The sequence below is a fragment of the Dermacentor variabilis genome, chromosome 7 (assembly GCF_050947875.1).
Source record: "Dermacentor variabilis isolate Ectoservices chromosome 7, ASM5094787v1, whole genome shotgun sequence".
Taxonomy (NCBI): domain Eukaryota; kingdom Metazoa; phylum Arthropoda; class Arachnida; order Ixodida; family Ixodidae; genus Dermacentor; species Dermacentor variabilis.
In genome coordinates, this window is record NC_134574.1 from 61436390 (window position 1) to 61452564 (window position 16175).

A 16175-nucleotide genomic window follows, 5' to 3' on the forward strand; every position below is an offset into this window, starting at 1 on the left:
TGAGCCGATTTGGTTGCCGCCGGATCTAAAAGGTGCCTCAACAACTGCCATGTTTTTTTGCATCCGAATTGCCCATTCATCCTGTCACAAATCTGCCCCCATTGTTTGCACTGCAAGTCCAACGTGTAGGTTTCGATTTCTCGTTCCAGCTTGGCCACCTTCCTACGGAGGACCCCATTATGCTTTTGTTTCTTCCACCTCCGAAGGAGACTCGCATGCGCTTCCCACATGTGTAGCAGTCTAGAGTCCGCCGTAAAACCTTCCTCCACCGTCGGAACCTCTTCTGTGGTACCCTTCACGTCCTGCTTGAGCGCCTCAACCCAGGCTCCCAAGTCCTCGATTTCCCCGCTCACTGTGTCTTTCCTGACTTTCCGAAATCTGTCCCAATCCGTCACTCTAGTTCCTTTTACCCTGTCTTTGTGCTTAGCAGCACTAAATACCGTGGAAAGGATATAGTGATCACTGCCCAGTGGCTGTCCCGTGTTTACCCACTTTGCATCCCGAATACCTTTAACAAATGTGAGGTCCGGAGAGGAGTCTGTGCTAACGCTGTTGCCTATCCTCGTATGATCTAGCGGGTTGTTCAAGGTTGTCCATTGTAGGTCCTGAGCTACCCGCCAAAGCCTATTTCCCTTTGGAGTGGCTCGGATGTAGCCCCACTCCGGATGAGGCGCGTTGAAATCTCCAACCACGATGAGTTGAGCCCTAGCCGCTAGCCGTTGCGTCTTTATCAAGAGGTCTGGCAAGCCCAGCCCTTTATCTTTAGGAGAAGAATATACATTAAGTACAAAGAGACTCTTATCGTCCTTTCTTTTGGGCAGAACCTCTAGCAGGACGTAGTCCTCTCTGCTGCTATCTATGGTATGCTGAATCGCCGTGGCGTTGCGATGGACTAGCACGGCCGTGAAGACGCTCGATACACCCCCCCCGATCAATCTCTGGCGGTGTAAATGCCTTAAATCCCGGTAATTTCACCCAGCCACTAGCCTCTTGGAAAGCTATAATGTCAGGCTTACTGTCCAGATTTTGTATGTGCAATTGCAGGTTCCCCCGCTTGCGACGGAAGCCCCTGCAGTTCCACTGCCAAACCTCAATTTGCTGGCGAGGGGCCATGATTAGGCACTAGGTTCACTAACATCGGCGCTTGGCCGACTACGGGAGGCAACCTAGCCTGTAGCGTAGCATTGAGCTGTTGAAACATGCCCATAACCTGTGTTTGGAAAGCCCGCATGTCATTGGTGAAGGCGTCAAGACGCTCCTCAATCTTGTCTAGTCTGGCTTCGATCCTGTCGACCCGAGCTTCCAATCTATCCTGTCTTTCCTCCAGTTTTCCTATTCTGTCCGCAAGGGCAGACATTTCCCCCCTAAGACTAGTGACTTTAACGACTGGCTGCGGCGTGTCCGCCGTTGAAGTTTCTGCCACTCTCTTTGCATTAGCTCCCTCATCCGTCGATGGCGGCCTCTTAAGCTTCCCCCGATTCTCCACCTCCATAGCTGTGCTCTCGCTCTCGCGAGAAGCAGTCGCCTGTGCCGCTTTCAGTGGGGCCTGGACCACCGGCGTCTGTACCCTTTGTCCTTTGTCGCTTTTAAGCGCGCGTTCCATCTCTGCCATCCTGACTTCCATCTTTTTAATCGTTTCAGCCTGCTGCTGCACCTGCCTTTGTAGCTCCTTCTCTCGAGCAGTCTCACTCTGGGAGGCCACGTAGGGCCAGCTCACCTTTTTTCTCGTGGCACTGGGACTTCTTCCATGACTGGAACCCTGTTCTCCTTTGCCACGCTCGGGTCCGGGAAGTGGTGGGAAGGAAGTGGACCGGTCCCTGCTCTTGTTATCGTCTCTCGCACCACTGGATGACCGCTTCCTGGGCCTCGAGCGCCGCTCCTCCTTGTCAGTTTGGCCGTTGTCCTCACTGCCCTGCTGCAGGCCCGTCGGCTGCTTACGGGCTAGACGAAACTTGCAGTTCCGGCTCCCCGTGTTGTGCGCCCCATGGCACACGATGCAGTCCGGAGTGCAGGTCAGCGGCTCTCCTTCCGGTGGCGCAGGATGATCCTTTCCGCAACGGCGACACAGATTAGTCTTCCGACGATAACAAACGTCCGCCCGATGTCCCACTCGTCTGCAGTTATAGCAGGTCTCGACTAACTCTCTGTACGGAATCACCGCGTACAAACAGTTCCAGTAAATAACCTGCCAGGGAACATGCTTCCCCCCGAACGTTATCTGAATCGCCTTCGACTTTCCCAAAGGTCTGGCATCCAAAATTTCTATGCCGTCATTCCTCTTCAAGAATCCCGCCCGAACTTCAGCCAGTGGGCATCCGTTGTACGCGTTGTAAATGACTCCGCGCACAGAGTTCTCCGGCGCCGCCACGTACGCCGAAATCTCAAGGTCATGACCGCTCAGCTTGAGCGTCTTTACATTCGCATATGCCCCACAGCGATGCATACACGGCGTGCTCACCGTCATCGTGTTATTTGTCTCGTTGACCCGCACCAGGTCTTCCTCCGCCGCAGTCGCATTCGTCAGCTCCGCTGCCGCTCTCAAGGCACATCCGAGTTCCCTCGACGTCACCATACTCAAGTCCCAATTCTTGGGTCGGCACACAACCTTGAAGTCCTTGGCTGGCATCTTCAGAAACGGTCCCCGTTTCTTCCACACCGGCGCTTTCCCGCGCTTGACTTGTTCTGCTCCGTGCGTCTGACGCCCGTCGCTGCCCGCCTGCTTCTCGCTAGGCCTACTCTCGGGACGGTTCCCGTATACAGATTTCTTGAATCTATCTTGAGCCCGCAAAACCCAGGCCCATTCTCCCGCCTCGAACTCTTCGGGCGTTATAGTCTCTCCCTCAACGGAGTACTCCATTGTCTTCAGCCTCACAGAGGCCCACAACCACAAGTCACCGTCCCGGAGCCCGGTGCCGTCGGCGGCGGCTCGGCCTAATGATGAGGCCTAACTTTGCCGCGCGGTGGTTGAGCACGAAAAGCGTGGAAAAACCCCTAAAAAGGGGGCAAACTTGCCGAAATTAGGTGTCCGCAGGAAGAGGGAAACTTCCTGTGGACAATCCCACCAAAAGCAAGTCCACAGCACAGGGAGTTCCACCGAAAAACGGTCTCAAAGCGAGAGCCCATGCGAAGCACGTCCGCAATCTTCGACTTCGTCGTCTTCCCTCCCGTCTTCCATCGGAAGTGTCTGTGTCTTTTTGCGCCACTGCCGGCCACGCTCAGGCATGTCGGATACGGACGAGGAGCTACTGGTGATTGTGAACACTATAATACTTGTTTGTTCTTTACTTGTGTGACGCCGACGTGCCAGAAAGCGGACGAGAAATTTTTGGGTGCGGTACAGGGACACTGAGGGCCAGGCGCACACTCTGCTTCCCCGCCTTCACCAATTACTCACCTGTCATGCCAAACTGCTGTCCATAATGTGCCAGCGGTTGGCGCGCAGCTCCTTGTCCGACGCTCGATTTATCATAGAGGCACGCATATCCGCGAACGGTTTCCAAAAACGCCTCCATTGCGAGGCGAATTCTTCGTCGACGCCTCAGTGGCGGTGTGGTAAGGCTTAACAAAAACAGCCCCCTTGACTGGAAATGGCCTCTGAGATTTTACGGCGCGCGTGTCACTGTTCAGTCTCAGAGCCCATAGATTATGATTCTTTGCTTATGCGACAGGTGGCGCCACAACAGCGCGGTTCGTAAAGCGGCTCGCTTCTGATTGGCGGTCGTTTTGCGTCTGCCGCGAAAAATGGGTCTCGCACCCATTCGCGTGTTTGCCGCGCGTTGCTGCCGCTTTTCGTGAATCTTGCCGCGCGCGACAGCACCGCTCGCCGCGCGCGGTGTGTCGCGCGCGTTTTTGTCGCTAGTGTGGGCGTACCAACTTTAAGTCCTCGCCCCCAATAGGATGCCGTCGCCGCATAGTCGGCGCCTGAAAAGATGTTGACGCCTGCCGGCGCTGTCTTCTTGTGCGCCGGGAGGGGGGGACGGAGCGAAAATCGGGGAGCGAAATAGAGAATGTCGTCTCAACCGTCTGTGGCATTCGGGTCAGGCAGCATTCAAGTGGAAGGAACCGGCAAGAGGCGGGCGTGTAGGTGGTGATTGTTTGGGGGAGCTTTTGGCGACAAGAAGCGTTCAGTGGCTGCTTGATCGACGCAGATTCACACGGTTTCTATGGCGCTGCGCTTTTTGATCGCGTGAAATGGACATTTCCAGGCTGCGGATTTTCACCTCCTATGTAAATCCACATTTACAAATATGTCGCAGGTATTATTTACGCTAAGGAGAGCGCGTAAGGCCGCGTTTCTTTGTTTCTACAGGTCGTCTGCACTTTTCTATGTGTTGAAATGAACATGTTAATAGCACGGCCTAAATTCGATGCATTGTGGTCTTTGTAGCTGCACTTAATGTGCAAGAGTTCGCATGCCAAAGCTTGTCGTGCAAACGAATTAAGCGACTGTGGCTGCATCGCAACACGCATGGAGCCCCGATATGTGCATGCAGTTGCTGTAGCGTATTGTATATGCCATGCGCAGCGACGTAAGCACGTTGCTGTCGTGGTGACCCGCGTAAGATAACTTGAAGAAAGGCAAATTTCGCCGCGCTGGCGTAAGATTTTTGCGATGCTTATTTTGAGGCTAAATAAGGTGATACTGCGTTTGCATGTGCGATGCGTATTTATTGTTTGTCACGAAAATTCATGGATTTGTCAGAACCTGTTCATAAGTACAACGCTTAAGGGTTATTGAGGAGCCACAAAGCGTCTCGTCCAATATTCAGCACTCAAACAACAGTTATACATGTCCAGGCACATGTTCAGGGGTGGGGGGCCCAACCCAAGGTAACCTTTCAATGCAAATGAGGGGGGGGAGGTACATTTACTAGTACAAATATGGATAATGCGCACCATTTGCCATGAAGACGCGTAAACCCGCAAAAGAGAATTGAAATAACGTGTATCTCACAGGTACGCCTGTGAGGTACACCTCTGCTTTACTTGGCAAAGAAAGAAGCCCATCGCATGGACTTGCTTATGAAATATGCGCAGGAAGAACCCTGCCAAGAACAAGTTAACAAGCGGAAGTGCAAAATAAAGATTTTTAGCAACGTTTCAAAGCGAAAGCTTTACTGGCCGCGAACTTGCGGTTTCACCGTGGCGGTGGTCCGAGGAGGCACATGACGTCACAACGCGCGCCTCGCCGCGGATATTTCTCTCTCGCTCGCTCCCTAGTCACTACAGCGCATGCGCCACTTGAAGCACCGAGCCACAGATGTTCCGCCGCCGCCGTTTGTTATGATGTCACACCGCGTTTCTCGTCGTTGCGCTCGCCTCCGCTCGCTTCGCCAGCTGCGTGGCATGCCTGATAACATGTCGGAGGATTGAAAAGGAGAGCTCGCGTGCGCCGCAACCACAGTTAATCGGCAGTATGGACGGGGACAATTCTGATAAGCAGGAGGCCTGGAATCGACATCGGATCGAGATGAAGAGGAAACGAATCGTCCAGGAAACAGATGAACAGCGCGCCGAATGACTGGCTAAACGCCGCCGCAACATAGCTAAACAACCAGATTAACCTGAACTTGCAATCAAGATTAACCAAGGCTACCCATGCTATGCCTTAGCTTTCGTTACGTATATGCTGGCATAGCCGAGCTAAGCCACGGCCAATTTTTATGAATAAGGGTAAAGCCAGACGAGGTAACGGGTGACAGGCATAGTGCTTATGGGTTTAACGGTTGTTGCAGCGTATGCTGATGGACGCTGCTTCGCATGATTTTATTTTCCACTTTATCTAACCCATATCGCAGGTATATGCTTCCGAGGATCTGCAAGTGTCGCGGCGAACTGTCAGTCCAGAAATAATGAAGCAAAAAGAAAAGTTAAACGCAACTGGCGCTTTCTCCGGCCACAACTCGTTCCTCGAGCATACCGACTAGCTGACGGTGAACCGAATCCCTTTCCTGGCCCCTGCATAAATATAAACAAAGAAGGTTGAACTAACGAAGCAACAGCGATGCGCGTGAATAGATTGTGACACAAAAATTGTGTTCGGCATTATAAATAAAATAAAATATTATAATTAAAACAATAAACTACGCCCTGCCTGCTCCAATGGATGGTGACAACTGAACGCATATTGATTTAATCGCACGGGGACCGAATCGATGAGAAAATTGGCCTCCACACCCCAGGAGATGCCGATAACGACCGCCGTCCAAAAGGAGTGACAAAATTGACAACCATTCCATTCTGTGAAGATGGAATGGCAGCGAAAGCTCACGACAGTCGAAGCTCTCAAACGAAAAGCAAAGTGTTTCCCCTCCGCCGTGGGTCAGCCTGAAGATAGTCGGGCCTACCCGCGGCGGAGGTGAAGCAGGCGTTAAGCACTCCCCATACGTGGGCCGCTTCGAAGACAGTGGAATGCCGGGCCGACTCGCAGTGGAGGTAAAGCAGGCGTTAAGCACTCCCCATACGGGGAGTGCTTCGGGATCCTCGCCCTTCGGGTCGAAAATTCCGAAGGGCGCGTTATAGGTTCCCGAGTCCACAGGGGTATGTGCCAGTGATCTTCGACCCGTTTTGCACTACCACGATCGGCCCACGTGATAATTTTTTCTGTTGAAGGGGGAACGGCCGGGCCTCCCCGAGCTCCCCCTCCCCCCCTTCCCTGGGTACGTGCCTGTACATGTCCCATTACTGAAACTTGCATAGTACACGTCTTTATTTCAGATACCAGAGTGGGACTGCAGCAGAATCAGTCAATTGTGACGGGGCTGCGCAGTTCTCCAGCGAATGGACTTATGCAATTCAAGCAAAGACATATTCAAGTGCCCATACAAGACTGTCATTGATTAATTCACATTTTATGTTTGACCAAGCACTATAACCTACTGTTACAGCATTTCACAACAACGTTCTCCAATTCCTGTTGTGGTCGTATCAAAATATTTCAGTAAAATTCGACAAAAAAAGAACCGTAGTGACAATTTGTCTACAAAGCGCTCGCCTTCAGCAGCATGCCTTAAGACACAAACGTGTGCATGAATGAAATAGCCAACTTATATAGGCTGTCTTATGTCAATCTTCTTAAAATTCCTTTTGCAGGTACCTGCATTCAGCTTCTTCATCTGGGCTACATTCATCAGGTGGACATTACTTTCGGAATGAGTAGTAGTGCTTAGGTTGCTAATTGACAAAGTTGTGCCAATTATCTTTTTAATTAATAACCTTAGTGCACGTGTTGGAATGGTGTAAATGAGTCCGTTAACATGCAGGGCCTATACAGTTGGAACCAACCAGTTTCAGGTTACACGTGAAAGTATACGGCTAAATGCCTTGGTGCCATAGCTGTTTACTTGGGTGTTTCAGCGAACACCTTCAAATTTTTTTAAAGGTTGCCTGTGGCACATAGCCCAATCCCAGTTTACGAGCCGGTCTACTCTAAGCTGTGGACACTACTAGCAAAAAAAATTGAATGCAAACGTGACTAATTAACAATAATCCACTAACTAAGTTTAGCTAATTATCTTTTGACTCATATTGCAGTTTAGAAATTGGAGCAGTGGACTTCGCAAGGCGGATTCACTGGGAACGAATTCTCAGGACAACACTAGTTTCGAGATATAAATTCCCGAACTTTGCGGAGAAATGCATTGGCGTTCCAGTTACTTGTGTGCTTCAGTGCACGAACCGATGTTTTTTTAACAAATTAACTGGAACGCCAATGCATTTCTCCGCAATGTTCGGGAATTTATATCTCCAAACTGATGTCATCTTGAAAATTCGTTCCAACTAGATCCACCTTGCGAACTCCACGGCTAGAACTTGTAAATTGCAATATAGGACATAGTGTAATTAGTTAAAAAATAATTAGTAAATTTTTATTAATTATACGATTTCGGATCTAAATTTTTCGAGTAGACCAGCTCATGAACTAGAATTGTGATATGTGCCACAGGCAACTTTTACAGATTTTTTAGTGTTCGCTGAAACACCTTGTATATATGCACTGCTCGAGGGAAGTAATCAGGGACGCTATAAGCTAAAGCTATTCCAACATTTCCTATTAAAATTCTGCAATTAGCTCTCCACAATTGTTCAAAAAGTTTTCGGGCGACCTCCACTTCGCCTGTCTGTCACGCGACATCGCGAAAACCGCGAGAAGGCCCTACGTGATATGATGTGTGCACACGGATTACGTATGATTAGACCAAACGAAAGCAAAATAATTATTTCTGATTCGACGCCTTTTTCGCCCTTTGATCTTTGTTATTGATCAAACGTTTTCGTGCTGCTCCCACTTCACCTGTTAGTCACGCGATGTCGCAAAACCACGCTAACCCACCTCGTCAAAATGACGTAGATGCATGAATATGCCGAACACAATTGAATCTTTCTCGGAATTTCGGAAAAAAAAATTTCGACCGGCCACAAGCTAAGGGGAAGCGGACCAATCGCAGACGCCGGCACCACCCTCTTCATCCGGTTATCTACTTTCATTGTGCTAGCTTGACCACATCGAAACCCTATCCACTTCAGCGTGCTCCTCGCCTCTTGTCAGCCAATTTGATAAGAAAATCTGCGCAATGTAGGCAATGCTATTCGCTTCAGCGAAATAATTGACTTCCTATATACGAGGAGCGCATTTGACTGGGCTTTTCAAGCGCAGCAGGTTACTGCCCGGTGCTTGCGTCGGTCGTAACGTAAATTTGACGTCGGGAGATTGGAATAGCTTTACGTTATAGGACACCAGGACTCCAGCTTATTTTGCTGGCTCTGACTTCGTATATATAGAAATTGGTGCTAGTAACAAAATTAGTTCCGATTGCATAGGTCCTGCACGTTGACGGCCTCTAATTCCATCATTACGGCACGTCTACTAAAGAGATTAATTAAACATACAGTTAACACGATTCTTTCAAATAAATGGTTCGGCACTTGCGACTTTTCCAGAATGCAATGTCCACCACTTAAGATAGCCCTATTGAAGAAGCGGAACACGCTGGTATCTGCGACAAAAGGCCTTAACAAATCGACATAAAAAAACACGCGGTATCTGTGACTCAGAAAAGAAAAAGAAGAAAACCTAAAAATGAATGCCGTCAAAAGAACGCTGGCCGCGGACAGGCCATGCTGTTGCCGTTGTGGGGAAGCCGGCGGCCCGTGTGTCGGCCGAACGCGGCCACCATGATTTAACCGGTGGTCATGACGCCAGCCCGGTGTCGTCTGTCGACCGCCTGCCGGTGGTCGGTAAACGAGCTGGTCACGTGCAAAAACCAAGCTCGGCCCGACCGAGATGGCCGAGGTTGGGCCGTCTACTTTTTACCTGGCCATAGGCGTCGGCCCGATCTTCTGCCGAGCTCATTTTTTTGTGCTTGTGACGGCCATTTTGGGCTGACGAGCGTTCTGCATACAATGCGCGCTAAAGATCGTGTCTGCCAAGTATTACGTCGCTACGCGCCGCGGAACCAGCTGAAATTTCAAACCAAACGTCATTTGCCCTGCTCCTCGCGGGCGCCGCGCTCCAAGCCAGACGGTGACGTATACGACCTAGTGCGCCTACGTACGTGTGTTTACGCTGTGACGTCGCTTATAGTGACAGGTGATTTCGAGAATTATTGAACGCAACATCCGTTATTTGTATAATGTGTTGGTTCAGTAAACAAACCGATGTTTAGAGAAATAATAAAACATACAAACCGAATGTCTGCGTGTTTTCGTTTTACTTCGCACGGCAGCAAGAGAGATATACTTCCGTTTCGTCTGCTTGTCACCACGTCATGCAGTAGCGCGCGCGGACACTGAAACGATGTAATTTTCTACTGTGTTCCAGTACGCGATCATGCTCTGTGCTCCCCTTGTTCCTGCCTCAGTATTCGTGTAGCATTGACTTATACCGCTAGTCAGGTGTCCTTTAGCCCAGCGCGCAAAATCGTGCGCTGCGCGAAACGAGACAATCGCAACAGCTCGCGGGCGACGCTGTCAGCGGAAGTGCGCCGAGCCCAAGAAAACCAAAGAGAAAAAAGAAAATAAAGGCTCTGCTTATGTCGTATGCGTCACGCCATCGTCGAGCTCCGGTATGGGAGGACGCAGGGAAGGAATTTCGCTTGCGGAGGTTAGACAGTAGACGGGGCAAGTTGACAGAGTATCTCTTGGCACCGGCGCTCGACTCCTGAAATGATGGGTTCGCGCCACTGAAATATTTCTATCTCGGCTATTAACGAACCGATTTGAAAAATTTTTGCGGCAGCACGCTCCCTAGAGGACAGGTGCCAACTTCTATTGTATAACCAAAATTAGCTATGTTGCCTGGTGAAGCGCCCTTAAAGGATATGTGCGCCGCACGCACACATGCAAACAAATAACGGCTAGCAGACGACGCGCCGCGTCATGATTGTGGTTCAGCCAGTTTTCCCCAGGCGGCGACTCCGCTTGATCTCGCGGTCATTAGGTGACAGCAGGTGTCGGGCCCAACCCAGCCCGAAAACTCAGAATGCAAACTTGCTCGGGAAGGAGGCAGGCACACCAATGCGCGTGTGTCCCGTCGTAGAATGCATTTGTGGGCTTGTGGGAGAGCTCGGTGGTCAGAACAAAGCGGGACTGGCGGAGTGTCCGATAAAAAAGTGGCTTAACCATTGGTAGGCCTTGTCGAACGCACTCCGACTATGTCCGTAAATGAAGTGCACCGTAGTGCTGAAGTGTGACTTGTTCAGCCTATATCTGTATGAGTGTGTCTGCAACGCATATATATAGTGGGCTTGAAAAGGAGTTTTAGTGCCACAGCAAAATAATGTTAACGTCAGAATTATAATTTCCGAAATAATAATAAAATTTTACGCGGTAGTATCCCCTTCTCGGTCCACTCCAATACCTGGATCGTGCACTGTCTCGTATTTCGTGCACTGTCTTTTTTCCCTATAATCAACCGAGTATCAGTATCATCTGATGCCCTTGTTGAAGAAGAAGTGGAAGAAGACGGATCGCCTACTGACTGCATCGGAGCCAAGATGAAGAACTTCAGCGTACAAGGTACCTTGCCCCAAGTCTCCAGCTGACTGCCCCGCCCCAGTTGCTACAACTATCGATTATTCTAGGAAGACGAGTGCGATTACAATATTCGCCTATAGCATCCGCTGCAGGGTTAAATGTCAGCGCTGCAGGCAGCTTGGATTGGGTGCTTGCGTCGTTCGTTCCCTGCGTCGAGCCCATCTGTATCATCGTTACAGTTGCAGCAATAGGTGTAGGCTGTAATGGCCTGGCGTGCCTGCAGCTAGACCTGTTGTAGGCAGGACATCCTGGCTTCTCGCGAGGTCATGGTACATTGGATTCTACATTTAATGCAAAGCATTCTTTGTCTCATGTCAGGTGTGTTCCTACAGCGCTGTGTTTTCGGCCTCTTCAATCAGAAAAGTGAAGTGTCCGATTAGGTTAGGCGATGAAACCACTGTCCCCCTCCCTAAATAAAAGAAAAAAAACGATAGAAAACGAGAGTGCATGCGCACGTCATATTTTGCATTATATAGGTCACAGACGCAGGAATGGAACACGTCAATATTACTCGACGTTATCGTTGTCCTTGACGTGCAAGGGCTTCACGTGGCGTAGAAACGAGCTCCTCATGAAAGCGACAGTGCGCGACTTGTTTTCCAGTAAGAGCCCGCAGACGCGAAAATCCCTGTCGGCGCAATCGGTGCACCTAGAAAAGGCATGCAAAACCCGCGTGTGCGGACAGCGCAGCTCCAAAGAACATGGTGCGAGATCGCTGCACGGGAATAATGGCAGTATTCATTTACTTGCCGCAGTGCGAAAGAGCACACTTGCTTAAAAACGAATAAATCAGCGCAGTGTTGTTTGAATACTGTGTACATCATCATCATCATCATGATCATCATGAGCCTATTTGATGTCCACTGCATGAAGACGGCCTCTCCCTGCGATATACAATTAGCGCTCTCCTGCGCCAACCGATTCCAACTAGCGCTCGCGAATTTCCTAATTTCATCACCCCACCTAGTCTTCTGCCGTCCTCGACTGCGCTTCTCTTCTCTTGGTACCCATTCTATCACCCTAATGGTCCAACGGTTATCGAACCTGCGCATTACATGACCTACCCAGCGCCATTTTTTTCTCTTAATGTCTATTAGAATATCATCTATACCCGTTTGCCCTCTGATCTAAGCTGCTCTCTGTCTCTTAAAGTTACGCCTAGCATTCTTCGTTCCATCGCTCTTTGCGTGGTCCTTAACTTGTTCTCAAGCTTCTTTGTCAGTCTCCAAGTCTCTGCCCCATATGTCAGCAGCGGTAAAATGCACTGATTGTACACCTTCCTTTTGAATGATAATAGTAAGGTTCCAGTCAGGAGCTGACAATGTCTGCCGTATGCGATCCAACCCATTTTTATTCTTCTGTACATTTCCTTCTCATGATCACGGTTCCCTATGAGTAATGGACCTAGGTAAACGTACTCCTTCACAGATTCGAGAGGCTGGCTGGCGATCCTGAATTCTTGTTCCCTTGCCCGCATATTCATCATTATCTTTGTCTTCTGCATATTAATCTTCAACCTCACTCTTACACTCCATCTTTAAAAGTCCACAATCATTTGTTGTAACTCGTCTGCAGTGTTGCTGAATAGAACAAAGTCATCGGCAAACCGAAGGTTGCTGAGATATTCGCCGTCGATCCTTACTCCTAAACCTTCCCAGTTTAATAGTTTGAATACATCTTCCAAGCACCCAGTGAATAGCACTGGAGAGATTGTGTCTCCTTGTCTGACGCCTTTCTTTATAGGTATCTTCCTACTTGCGTAGAATTAAGGTAGCTGTGGAATGTCCGCGCCGAATACCGCACGTTATGTCCTGGCGCCAAAGAGGCAGACCTTTCTTATTATTTTAATTTTTTAACGCTGTGGCGCGAAGGAAGAGTTGGGGAGAAGAAAAAAAGAAGCCTTGTGAGTTACCTTCTTCTTTCGCATCAAAGATAGGCTCCCATAGAAGTACCGCTCTTCTACACTTCTGCGAATCTTGACGTTATCAGCTTCCTACGGCAGGCTTTCTGAACGTACAGCTTCAAGTGAACCCCAGAGTGAGGTTCAAGCTATTTCACTGTGCAACAACGATCACTTGGGATCGTGCACCTAACGCGCACCTAAGTGATTCTTGCATTCGACCACTATATTGCAATGGGTCCGCCCCGAATCCAACCGCGACGCGACCTTGGGCTTAGCCGCACCACGCCATTCATAGTTGCGACTATGCGCCTTAAGTGCCCGTATTTTCAGAACATTATCCCTGTGACGTTGCTAACGGAAAGTTGTTAATATCCGGCCGGTCTTTTGAAATAGAATTCTTGTAAGGTGCTGCTTGGCGAGTTAGGGTAGTGCATTGCGGTGAAGTTTGACGGATGCTCGAAGAATCAGTTATCCTATATTCATGGACACGCGCAGAATGACGAGCGGGTGAAGAGTTGCAAGACTGTATGCTTATACGAAAGGTTACAATAAAAAAGACTACGTGTACCTATACTGAAAGTTGCTATATGCCTTTTAATTCATAGGTGCACGAAATTGTGAAAATATGTCCCTGTAATAAACGTTACTTGAGTAAAGGTTACAATATCATTTCTAATTTATAGGTGCATTAGTATGCCCCATTATTAAAAGTTACCGGACTAATGATTACTATGTAACTTCTATGTATAAGTGCACAAATATGTGAGAATATGCTTCTTTATTAAACGTTACCGTGCTGAGAGTGTACTCACTGAGCCTCCACAGCGGGTGTGCAGTAATGTCTGACGCAATTACGTGAGCAAGCTCGAAAAGTGGGCAACCTGATGATAATAAAAAGCAGTAAGAAAAAAAAACCAGCCAAGAAAAGACGCACACAGGAAACGTACACAGGAAACATATGCTTCCTGTGTGCGTCTTTTATTGGCTGTTCTTTTTTTCTTAGTACAATGGACCAACTAGCCTAACAACGTGTTTTACTACAATATAAAGTAGGAGGAGCAGCGCGAATCATGACGAAGAACCCAAGCAAAAAAAAATAATAAAAAATAAACTCTGCGGTTTTGCGTGCCTAAACCACGATCTGATTACGAGTCATGCCGTACTGTGGGATTCCGGTGTAATTTTGACCAGCTGGGGTTCTTTAGCGTGTGCCAAACGCACAGCACGCGGAAGCACCCAAGTAACAGATGTCTTGTACGCATTTTACCCAAAAACAACAACCACCACCTCAACATTCTTGCTATCTGGGCTTCGCTTCGTTTGGCGCTGCACATTTCAACGTGTAAGCACATTGCCACCGTCATGGTTGTTGTACAAGTGGCTGTTTTTCTGCTTTCCTCCAGAGGCGTACTGGATGCTGCCGCCGACGCTGGGTATCAAGAGGAGGCCAGTGTTCAGCCTCGGCTTCCACGACTACGTGCACAGACCCCACGGGCTGTTCGACTGCTTCGAGATCGTGAGTCACTAATTCAGTATAAAAAATGTGTGGAGTTTTACGTGTCAAAACCGCTTTCTGATTATAAGGCATGCCGTGGTGGAGGACTCAGGAAATTTCGACCACCAGGGATTCTTTAACGTGCACCTAAATCTAAGCACACGGGTGTTTTCGCATCTCGCCGCCATCGAAATGCAGCCGCCGTGGTCGGGATTCTATCCCGCGACCTCGTGCTCAGCAGCCCAACATCGTAGCCACTGAGCAACCACGGCGGGTGCGAATTCAGTATAGGTCACGGCCTCGAGTATGGGGTTCATTACACGCCATGCTAATAAACGTGCCTGCTCGGTTATAGTCGCACGTTGCGGGACCCATAGGAAGTTGTTTCCTGAAGCAACGCAGACAGAGCGTGGGCATGGTCACTAGTGTCGTTCATCAGACATTTCGCATGAGGCAAATGGCTCAAGTGCCGCGCAGGACGTGATGAGAAGACAGACGGAACTCAAAATAAGAACAAGACGCAGTTGACACTAAACATTGTTCGCACTCCGCTTTTCCACGCATCGTGGAAATTGAATTCTGGGGTTTTCCGAGCCAAAACCACGATTCGATTAGGGGGCACGCCGTAGTGATGGAATCTGCATTAATTTTGACCAGCGGGGGATCCTTAACGTGCTCCCAATGCATGGTGCAAGGGCGCTTTTGCATTTCGCCCCCATCGGAAGGCGGCCGGGATTTACTATCGCGGTCTCGTGCTTAGCAGTGCAGCACCATAGCCAATAAGCCACCGCGGCCGGTGCACGTCGAGCTGGTCTCTATATATGCACTGTGGAGCTTGGAGTGTTGCGTGCGCCTAAATATGAGTTTCTGCGGTCACAAGGCTCGGTGAATATCTCGGAATCAATGGTAGGCCTCGCAGTCTTGACCTACCGAGCGTTTATCGACCGGCAAAGGGAACATATCACACAGAAAATGGACGCATCACATGCAACCTGATATGTCGTGCTCAAGTAAATAGGCGGAAGTTGTCCGCGTTGATTTGTAGAACCGCGACATTTATCTTGTGCTGAGTGGCGTTATCTCCAGAGAACAAATAGAAGGGGCCGCAGAAAAAAGAAACAAATAAAAAGACGATTATGTGTGTTACGCGGTATTTCGCAATATTTCGTCCCTGACATTCTAACGAGCCCGTCTCCGGTACAGATTGGTCGAGAATGTTTGCTCTGTTTAAAGCACACACTGTGCAGTGGCTTCATGCTAGTGCGGTGCAGTTATTTGTCGTGTCCTCGCATTATGCACTTCTGTATTATACACTGGCGATGTGAAGACCTCAATATACAGTAGAAATTCCTAAGCGTAAAACTTATGGGGGTCACATGGATTGACTATGAACACTCCTGTCTGGCGTCTTAAGACTCCATGTTGGGCTAGTTGCATGTATTGAATTCGTTCACTGATCGAACATCGATCATCAATGATCGATCATCGAGCACTGATGGACCGTTTGATGTGAACTTTAATGGGCAATTAAGTGGTGATACGTGGGCAGTTTCTGAGCCCGCTTAAGGCGTCTTTGATTGCGCGGAGCAGATGCCATGAAGAAAATATCGCGAAACGGATAAGCTCATGCGCTCGTTACAGGTATACCTGTGTACTGTCGGCAGAAGTGCCATTCGGACGGTATCATATGCAAGCGCGCCTCTTGCACCGTGCTTTCATCGTATTCAGATATAATTGCCATTG

At 49.2% G+C, this 16175-nt stretch overlaps 1 protein-coding gene across 1 annotated transcript in view; it reads left to right on the forward strand.

Annotated features, from left to right (window-relative positions):
* The first annotated feature begins 10965 nt into the window (after window positions 1-10965).
* LOC142589079 (uncharacterized) overlaps window positions 10966-16175 on the forward strand; it is a 47774-nt gene continuing 42564 nt past the window's right edge. Inside the window, exons 1-2 of the mRNA XM_075700861.1 lie at window positions 10966-11016; window positions 14341-14453. Coding sequence (XP_075556976.1) covers window positions 10995-11016; window positions 14341-14453 — 135 coding nt within the window. The 5' untranslated portion in view covers window positions 10966-10994. The remainder of the gene's footprint in view (window positions 11017-14340; window positions 14454-16175) is intronic.